This window comes from Panthera uncia, unplaced genomic scaffold (assembly GCF_023721935.1).
Source record: "Panthera uncia isolate 11264 unplaced genomic scaffold, Puncia_PCG_1.0 HiC_scaffold_964, whole genome shotgun sequence".
NCBI lineage: Eukaryota > Metazoa > Chordata > Mammalia > Carnivora > Felidae > Panthera > Panthera uncia.
In genome coordinates this window covers 1-10,178 of record NW_026060160.1, presented here as the reverse complement: position 1 = coordinate 10,178, position 10,178 = coordinate 1, and the positions used below count along the sequence as shown (strand labels likewise).

General features: G+C 49.6%; 1 protein-coding gene across 1 annotated transcript; it reads right to left on the bottom strand.

The window, feature by feature from the left end:
* Window positions 1–1,476: 1,476 nt before the first annotated feature.
* Window positions 1,477–3,314, bottom strand: LOC125918541 (protein phosphatase 1 regulatory subunit 3G-like). The gene is given in 2 exon segments (XM_049624526.1): window positions 1,477–2,308; window positions 2,310–3,314. Coding segments are annotated over 2 exon segments (1,038 nt in total). The 5' UTR covers window positions 3,128–3,314; the 3' UTR covers window positions 1,477–2,088.
* Window positions 3,315–10,178: the final 6,864 nt, after the last annotated feature.

The window sequence follows — 10,178 nt, the reverse complement described above, 5'->3', positions numbered from 1 at the left end:
ATTACCTTTGGCAACCACTGCTATAGTCAAAAGGAATGTCTCCAAAGCAGAGGTTAAATTAAATATTTCCATGGCTTAAGACATCTCATTTTGAGGCATGGAAGTATCTGGCAGTTTCTGTAACTTGATGTCAGTTCAGATAGATGCTATATTTCAGTCGTACTGATTTATTATTATTTCTTAGATGAAAGAGGACAAGTAGATTCTCCCCCTTGCACAGTAATAATTGTACATTTGGTGTCTTAGTGTTTATTGTAACCAAGATTACTGAAAATAATGTGAACAGTTTTACCTCTACCCACAAGAGGTTCATTTCAAGTGGCAAGCCTTACTGAAAGTTTAGCTACTTTATTAAGTGTAACTCTCAGCATCTACTGTTAAAAAATACTACTTTTCTAGACCCAGATAAAAGACCACTTAGTAAATATTTTATCTTTTGCCATATAGCCTTTGTTGTATCTACTCAACTTTACTTAGCAGGAAAGCAGTCACAGATTATATGTAAATGAATGTGCATGGCTGTGTTCCAGTAAAACCTCATTTATGGAAACTGAATGTAAATTTCATATAATGCTCATGTGTCACAAAACAGTATTCTTCTTTTGAGTTTTTCCAATTGTTTACAAATGTAAAAGCATTCTCAGCTCTCAGGCCCTACGAGAACAGGCTTCAGACTGAATTAGGCCCATGGGCTGTGGTATGCCTACCCTGGTTCCTATACAGCAATGGTAGAAACCATCCTTCTTAAAGATTACCATTACAAAATGAACTGACTGTACTCATCATGTGCTGGAAAATAATGAAAACGAAAGAAAGACAAATTCCCAAGGGGTAACCAAGGTGTGGTTAAAAATCAGGTCCCCAGCCAGGATACTTACCTGCCCTGCTCATACATAGCCACTTTATCTTGGCATCCACAGCATCAGCAGCTGAGTGACGAAGGCCAGTGTGCACAGCACCCATCTGGTTCTGACAACATGTACCTGCTGGGCATGCTTCATCTCCTATCAGGTCATCACTACCCATTGTGGCTCTGACTAAAGACAGAAAGACACCTGTCCATTCCACACACACACACACACACACACACACGCACACACACACACCCTCCAATCACCCAACCACTGGAAAGTCCAGCTTCTCTGGCTGCTAAAGGCCCAGAGAAGTCTAGCAGCTATTATGTGCTCCGCCTATACAAGGGGGTTGAGGGCTGGTGACTGCAGCTTACACAGGTCGACAGGATTACTCTAATGTATCAATTGACCAACCACCTCATTTTGGCAGGGGACAGAACCCTCCTACAAAACATTTCAAAGAACATTTTTGCCCAGAATAGGAAATCTGGGCCTTTCCACATCAGAGAGCAAGGATTGGAGGAAAGAAACTTGAAAATACTGTTAACTATTTGAGGAAGATCACCTGTCAAGACCTCCCAAACTCCCCAGGAGCTGAAATATAAAGTACAGCGTAAAAGAGTGTGCAAGTTGCCTTTACTTTTTTAAAGGACATGCGTACACATAGGCCCAAGTAAGTAATGTCCAGTCTGTGCAAACATCTCCCAGATCCCAGTTAAGAGAAAAGGACGGCCCAGCCCAGGCCCCACCCGGTTTTCTCGGAGAAACAGGCCCCTGTGCGAAGGCTCCCCTTCACGCCCAGGGTCCAGTGCATTCTCCTGGCATGATGTGGCAGGATGCCTGTCCTTTCCCTGAGACTCAGGCATCTCCAACAAGCAGCAACGGCGAAAACACTTTTGTCTATAGTTTTAAACAAATCCCAAGGTCTTACAATTAGGCGCAAGGGTCAGGAGACTTTTTCTTGGAGGAAGCTATGGCTCAGAGTCTTGAGAATTTCTTCCCATTCTGACGCAGAGCGAGAATCCCAGAAGCAGCGGAGGAAGGCCTAAGCGAGGAGACAACGGGCGAGGAGTTACGGTGCTCACAAGGCTCACTCGCCGGATCCGTCCTGGTGAAAAGTTTGCCGTGAACGGCTCCCTCCTTTCCTTCCCCGAGGTACGGGGCTCAGCAAATCGCCCCCGCAGGTCACCCTGGTGCTCTGGGGAGGCGCGCGGCCTGGAGCCCGGCCTTGGGCTCAGAGCGCGTCGGAAGGGCGCACATAGCGCAGCGTGTAGTTGGCCCCCGAGTTATTGTCCCAGTACTCGCCCTGGGCACAGCGGTAGCACACAGCGAAGTGGACCGCGGCGCCCGGTTCGTCCGCGTCTTCCCCCTCCTGGGGCTGCAGGCCGGGGGGCAGGCACAGCGAGAAGTGGAAACGCTCGGCGCCTGGCTCCTCCTCGGCGTCCCCGGGCCCCCCCCGACGGCGCCTCAGGTGGCTGTGGCTCCGCCGGCGGCTCGGGCTGCAGCTCGGCCGGCACGTCTAGGAAGGAGCGCCACTCGGTGAAGGTGTAGCGCACCGCCACGGTTCTCGGCCCGGGGCAGCCCAGCACCCGGCCGGAGCCCGTCACCTCCGCTCCCGAGGGCTCCGAGCACTGCACGCGCTCCAAGCACACGCGCTGCCGCCGCAGTCTCTCGGCGGCGGCGCTGGGCCCGGGAAGCTCGAAAAGAGGCCGAAGCCGGGGAGGCGGCGCAGAGAGGGCCGCGGTTGCGGCCGCCGCGGCCAGCAGGCCGGGGAGCTGCTCCAGGTCTTGGGCGCGCATGGGGAAGCTGCGCAGGCGGGAGAGCACGGCGGGCGGCACCTGCGGCTCCTCCGCCTCGCTGAAGTGCTTCACGCTGGCCAGGCTTAGCCCCAGCGCGTCCGCGAACTGCACTCGCTTCTTGCACTTGGCGCAGCAGCTGCCGGGACCGTGCGGCAAGCCCTCGGCCCCCTCGCCGCCCTCCGGGCCGAGCCCCAGGCCAAGCTGCTGGCGCTGGCGCAGCAGCTTGGCCGCCTGCAAGATCGGGTCCGCGGGCAGGGAAAAGGAACGCGGGAGGCGGCGGCGGCATTCCAGCAGCTCCTCCGGCCCCTGGGAGGCGGCCTCTTCCTCCGCGGACAAGGGGTCAGCGTCGGGGCTCGGGGCTTCCGACGCGCCGCCGCCGTCGCCCCCCGGAGTGGGCAGCCCCTCGGCTGGCGGGGGCTCTCCAAAGAGCGCAGGTCCCTGTTTCTCCAAACTTAGCGCCCCCTGGGGCTCCATGACGCTGTCTGGCCCCGGGACTGTCCGTATCGCTTCTCCCTGGAGACTCAACACCTTGGGTCGTTGCAAGGGCGCGCAGAGCCTGCCCCTGGCTGGAGCTGAGAAGACAGTCCCACTGCGTAGCCCCGGGTTTTAGTGGCGGAGACCCGGCGCGAAGTGGGAGGAGGATGCCGGCGTGGGGCCGGCTCTGGGGATTGAACCTGCCAGCGGCGGGGGGGGGAGGGCCCGGGGCGGGGAGGCGCAGGCCGTGGGAACACCGGGAAGCTGGGCGGCGCGGGCCGGAGCGAGCGGGCGAGCTTCCCGAAGGCTGAGGCAGAAGGTGGAGACGGCTCTCTGGAAGTTGGGGGCTCCCTTTTCCCTCCCGCCCACCCCGGCGGGGCCCGCGTCGGTCCTGCCTCCGGAGCTCCTCGGGTGAACTGGCGCTCAGCTTTCGTGGACTCGGGCGCGAACTGCCTTCCTCCGGCGCGTCAAGTTGCCCCAGGTCTGGACGGGTCCGCCCTCTGGCGGGTCGCAAAGCCGTCTCCTCCCGGGTGTCGCGGAGGCCGGGGAAGTCCCCGGGGGCAGGCGCGCAATTAGGGAAGCTCGCCTGCGGGCAAGCGGACCGAGAGCGCCGAGCGCCTCCCTCGCTTTCTTTTCCTTCCTTCCCAAACTTCGGGGCTCCCGGGCTTCAGTCCCGCTCTCCCGCCAGCGCGCTGGCCTCGGCGCTCCCGCAGTGGCGGCGCCCGGGGGCTGGGGCCGAGTCCGGGGCGGGGACGCGGCTCTGCGCCGAGAGCTGCCGGAGGCCATTAGCTCGGGGCCCGGGAGCACGTCCCCGCTCCTCCCCCTGTCCCGCCCGCCGCGCTCCGGGGCCCTGAGGACCGGGGCCCCGCGGGACCGTCGCCGCGCGCACTGCCTCTCCCCGAGGCCCCGAGGGGCCTCGGCGTGCGCTAGGGCTGCGAAGCGGCCGACCTGCGGCTCTACCGGTGGAACGTGGAACCTGGGCACTGGGGAGACCTTCGGTAGTGAGTTTTTGTTGTTGGTTTTGTCTGTTTTTAAGGCTAACTTTACCTTGATCAAAGTCAGTGTCTCGCAAACATTAGCGCGCGTCGGCGTCACCTGGAGGGGTTGTGAAAACATTCCTGCGCCACCCTGGAGTTTCTGATTGAGTGTTGCTGAAAGTATTTCCAACAAGGTCATGCCGATGCTGGGCTCCAGGGACCGCATTTTGGGGACCTGCGTATAAACCTGTGTGGACGTGTGGAGTTACTTGTGTAAAAAGCTAGGGATTCTAGAAACATAGATACAGTATTTCAGGGGGAAAAAAAAGAAAAGAAAAGAAAAAAAAGAAAAGCCAACCTACCCGGGTCATTTAACTGAGGCATGGTAACTAAAATACCTTATGGTCTGGCAGAATTTAAAGGGGCCAGCACCTTAGGCATTTTGGTGAGGAGGCAGGCATAAGATGGAGAGTAGGGAGTAAGGGTCATATTAATCACTAATATTGACTGAGCACCCAGCCATCAGCAAATGTTGGTTTGAACTGATCCTTCTTGCCTGATCTTATTCTCAGAGCATCATCCCTACTCTACAAGTGGAACATAGAAGTGTGAAGGATTTTTCATTGCCCAGGCCTCACAGCTAGGTGTGGTGGGATTTGAACCCTGGGCAATTAAGAGGGAAGAGTTCTCCCATCACTAGGAAGCCAGGGCTGGGGGTGTGATGCTCCTGAGGAAGGGGCTCTGCCATCCTCCTGTTAGGGTGGTAGGTCCTTGGGTGCCCAATATAGAATTCCATGATTGCATGTTAACTTGGAAGCTTACAAGAGGCACGTGATACTCTGTCTGTCTCCCTGAACAACTCCAAGATTTGGGGAAGAAATTATTTTTACATTTAGGTAAATATTTACATATTATGGAGTTAAACACAAAATTTGAAAATTATTTGGAAGATTAAAATAGGATTTCAAAGAGATTTTGAGGTTGTGGTGACCCTTTGGGCTACTGCCCTCATCAGGGCCATGTGCCCACTGCAGGACAAGGGACTTCAGGAGGTGAGGTGCCTAAGGAGTAGGACTCAAGGAGGTGTCAGACTCAGGGTTATGCAGGGCCCTAGGCCCAGCAACTCTCTTTTCTTTTTAGTGAAAGTGTTAGAACACCTCACCCTCAGGGAGCTCTCAGTATATTGGAGGAGACCAACATTAACCAAAAAGCAAATACAGGCTTGGCCACACTAGCAGATGCTAAGAAGGATGCAACCTAGCCAGGGAGGCCTCCGGGAGGAAGGTGAGTGGGAGTGAACAGATAGGCCTGCAGGTAACATTTCAGCCCATAGTTGTATGGGCCCCGTGTGGGTGGGAGTGTGGGGAATGTGGGTGGAAGGGGTTCACATGGCCGAGGAAGCAAGGGGTCTTTCTTGAGTCTCTTTCATAAGAGCACTAATCCCATCCATGAGGGCCCCACCCTCATGACCCAATTACCCTCCAAAGCCCAATCTCCTAAAACCTTCACATTGGGGGTTAGATTTCAACATAGGAACTTTGAGGGGACACAAACATGTACACTACAGCAGACACATTGATTGTTTTGAGGTGAAGACAATTGAGAAACAGCAGATACAGGAAGGGCTCTCCTTTCTACCCAAAATCATGGCATAGATTTCTTGTACCAGGAAAAGGAGAACATTCTTATCATCAAGACAGAGTTGACACCAATTTGAATCTGGACAAACAAACCTACTAAAATAGACCTTAGCTTCCACTAGTTTCCCCATGTACTGCTGGGTCACTTTCCCACATTTTACCCTTTTAGCCCAGACCCTTTTTTCCTTCGTCTTGCCATGTCCCCTGACTTATCCATCATTGTTAAAATGGTACATAAGCTCCCAGGCCTATCCGTTTCTTTGGGTCTTCGTTTCTTACAATGAATATGAAAGCCTCCATGTACACATAAAACTACCAACAAGAAATAAACTTTTTATATTTCTCTCTTGTAAATCTGTCTTTTGTCAGTTTAATTCTTAGGCCCAAACACAGAATTTAAGAGGATAGAGACACCATATATGTTAAAGTGTTACAAAAATACTTAATTTTTAAAGTATTTTAAAAGAGCAGAAACATTTTAGAAACGTGTCCCCTAACTCTTCTTCAGCTTTTTGAAGGGGATTGAGTTGATTAAGATAAAGTCACAGTGAGTTTTCAGGGGCTTAAATGCAGCCATGGAAACTTCCTAGAAAAATGCCTTCTAATCTAAAAGGATCAAATTCTGTAGTGCCTTAGACTGCATTTTTCAGCACAACTGAAACATGGCAATGGGATGAACTTGCAATAAACTTGAAAAAAGCATTACCCTGCTTGCCTGGTTCATTTTTCTTTCTTATGTGTACCTTCTAGCAGAATCTAAGAGGTCTGAGTACAACTGACTTGCTTCAAAAGTGGAAAAAATAAAGCCAAGTGAGATTCAAATGATCTGCTTAACCAAAGCCACTCAGCCACCCAGAGAAGGGAGCGCCAGATTGATATCTAGTATAGCCAGGGCTTGCGAATCATCGTGTGCTAAAACACTGCTCACGGCATCGTACAACCTCACACAGCCTGATGGGATGGTTATGTTACCACAAGTATGGCAACCTGGAGGCCTACAACAATTCACTGAATTGCTCTGGTTATCCAGGATAGAATCTGCTGGGCCAAGATTTGGACTCACACAGCCTACTGTCTGAACCCCGCTGCAGCCCTCTCTGGGAGCCTGCTGGAGGTAAGTCATGTTGCTTTTGGCTTAAAAAAAAAAAAAGTCACCAAGTCAGAAGGGGCCTTGCTTCCCACAACAGAGGGATGAGGAGTTAATAAGAAAGCCTTAAGGATGGAGTTCTCTATTTTTATTCTAAATTTCTTTGGCTTCTCTATTCCAATGAGTTTTACTCATGTTTCTGATCATCCAGGTTTTAACATGATTTGCATAATATATTCTAAGTGTAATTTGTAAGTTTCCCAGAGCTTGATTGGCCTAACACCCAACCAATTTTTTTTTTCTGAAATTAACAGAGTCATTTAAACATTACATGTTAAAGAGCCCACTAGTATCAAGTTAACCTCCTATCAACACTTCAAGTTTTAGTATGTTAACTTTTTATCCTCATATCAATTTTCTGCAATGTGTAAGTCATTTCACTTACATTTAGTGACTTTTCTCATTTGACTTTGGATGACTGTAAATACCAATCATGATAAGAAGCATAAACAAATGTGTGAACACTTCAGTTCTTGGTATGACACAATTCTAATGAGCATGCGAAACTCTGGGAGTGCAGGACTAATATCAATCTATTACTTCTGCCTGGCTCCCCAGAGTCTCTGTCAGCTTCTGGGAGGAGGCCCTTCATAAGTCCTCTGAACCTTCTTGTCCAGAGCCTCCCTGCTTCTTTTCCTCTGTGTGAGACAGAACTGAAAGGTTAGGGAAACTACTGGATTTGACATCTTTCTTTGAAGGGAGCAGGGAAGGACCCCTGTGTCTTGCTGTCTCATAAAATGACAGAGACTTGGTCTCCTAATAGGGTCTGTGACAGCCTATGAGCGAGTGTAGTGGGCATGTGGCTGGCCAGCCCCACACACACCCCTCTGCCTCTGTTCTAGCAGGTATCCTACACACACTTCTCTCATACTCCCCTCCAGAATAGCATCTGTCTGATCTCGGAGGAACGGCCATCCTGCCCATGACTGGTTCAGGAATGAGCAAGTGACCCAGCCAGTAAGATATGAGGGGGAAGTCTGAGAGGAAGCATCTGAGGGGCATTTCCTTTTTCCCAAGAGAGAGCCAGAGTTGATGCATTCTCGTTTAATCCCCTGGACTCACAGCAGTTGCAACTACCTTGAGGTGAGGTGCTTTACTGAGCACGGGAAATGGAATAGCCATTTTGTGATTTTGTGACCGAGCTGCTAAGTTGATGTTTCTCAATGGGAAGTCTCTTTCGCTTTTTGAACTGGCAAGTCTTTGCTGTGACCATTTATAGCAAACAGTTTAAGATCTTTAACATCCATGAGCCCTGCCCTCAAAATGCCTCTAGCAGCCCCAGGAATGAGACAACCAAAAAAATCCATCCTTTTGTTTCCAAATGAGAACCGTGACACTCTGTCTTTGGACCTCTTACCATGTGAAATTAAAAAAAAAAAAAAATACAACCTTTTGGGGCACCTGGGTGGCTCAGTTGGTTGGGTGCCCAATTCTTGGTTTCGGCTCAGATCATGATCTCACAGTTCTTGAGTTCGAGCCCTATGTGGGGCTCTGCACTAACAGCAAGGAGCCTGCTTAGGATTCTCTCTCTCCTCCTCCCCCTGCTCCTCCCCCTGCTCCTCCCCTGCTCGCATGCACACTCTCTCTCTCTCTCTCAAAATAAATAAATAAACTTTTTTTTTTTAAGACAGCCTTTTGATTTAAGCCAGTTTAATTCAGCTTTCTCCTGGTTGCAGCCCAGGGTCTCCTAACAGGAAGGCATTTAAAAATTTTTTTTATTTATTTAAGTAATCTCCACATTCATCGTGGGGCTTGAACTCATGACCCCAAGATCAAGAGTCAGACAGGCACCCCAGGAAGGCATTATTATAATAATTTTGGAAGAATGAATAAATTGAGCCTCAAAGAGGTCAAGGAATGTGCCCAAGGATATCCACCAGCTGTGGCAGAACCAGCACGTGGCTCCAGATCTGACTTCAAAGCTTAGCTACTTCCTCCCTATCTGCTTCCTCTCCAGTCACATAGAAGTTACTCTGAACTTCACTATTCTGAATTTTCTCCTTCCCGTCAATTTCCTCCAAAAGAACAAACCTGGTTAGTTTGTTCAGTGGAAAAATTCACACAACAAAGAAACAAAGGACAGAAGTTTTATGTGGAAAAAAATCAATAAATACAAAACATATATCTGTTTATTTATGTATGGCATATTTCTGGGAAGACCCTGTCACAGGGTTTGCCTCTGGGGACTGGCGCTCAAGGACTGGGGCTATGAGGTGTGAGGAAAACTTACTCTCATTGTAGATCCTTTTGGACTGTTTGAATTCTTTGTCTTTTGAAAGTATCTTTTCATTGTATTAAACATTAAAAACTTTAAAGCACTTGTCAATAAATTTTGTGTTAACGTATGTTTGCCATAATCTTAAAAATATTTTAAAGAAGCATTCATAGCATTCAGCATTTAAGAATTGGATTCACCTGACTCTTCCCTTTCACTGGCTACATTTGGCTGCTTGGTCTTACTCCTCTGCCCATTCTTCCTTTTGTTATAGTGGAGCCATCCTTTCTTTTTCCGTATCACTATTGTTACTCACCTAGCATGACCTCCTCCAGTCCTTTGGTGCAGCCCTGGTGAAGGAATCTTACCTGACCCCTGCTTTGACACCATCTGTATACATCTCCCAACTATGGTCCAAACTCCTTACCCAGAAATAATCTGACTCCAACCACTTTTTTTTTTTTAAATGTTTATTATTTTTGAGAGAGAGAGACAGAGTGCAAGTGGGGAAGGGGCAGAGAGACAGGGAAACACAGAATCTGAAGCAGGCTCCAGGCTCTGAGCTGTCAACCCAAAGTCCAATGCAGGGCTAGAACTCATGAACCAGGAGATGATGACCTGAGGCAAAGTTGGACACTTAAGTGACTAAGCCACCCAGATGCCCCTCCAACCACTTTTCCATCCTCTCCTCTCTATTCATCTTAAGAAGTTGTTTTCTGCAAAAATCTTCTAGGAGCCCCCTGGGCTGATATAAGACGAGGCAGCAGAGCCCTAGGCCCTCTGCTCCACATTTAGCTAGGAAACTGTTCTTTTACCTATTTTACATATTGGGATTCCCCAACATGATGTTTCAGCAAAGAACTCCACAGCAAAACAATATCACCATCACCACCATCATCACCATCATCATCATCATTATCACCATCATTACCATTACCATCTTCACCATCATCACTGTCATCATCACCGTCATCATCATTATCACCATCATTATTACTATCACTAGCTTCACCATCATTACCATAATCATCACTGTCATCACCATCACCATGACCATCACCACCACCCTTAT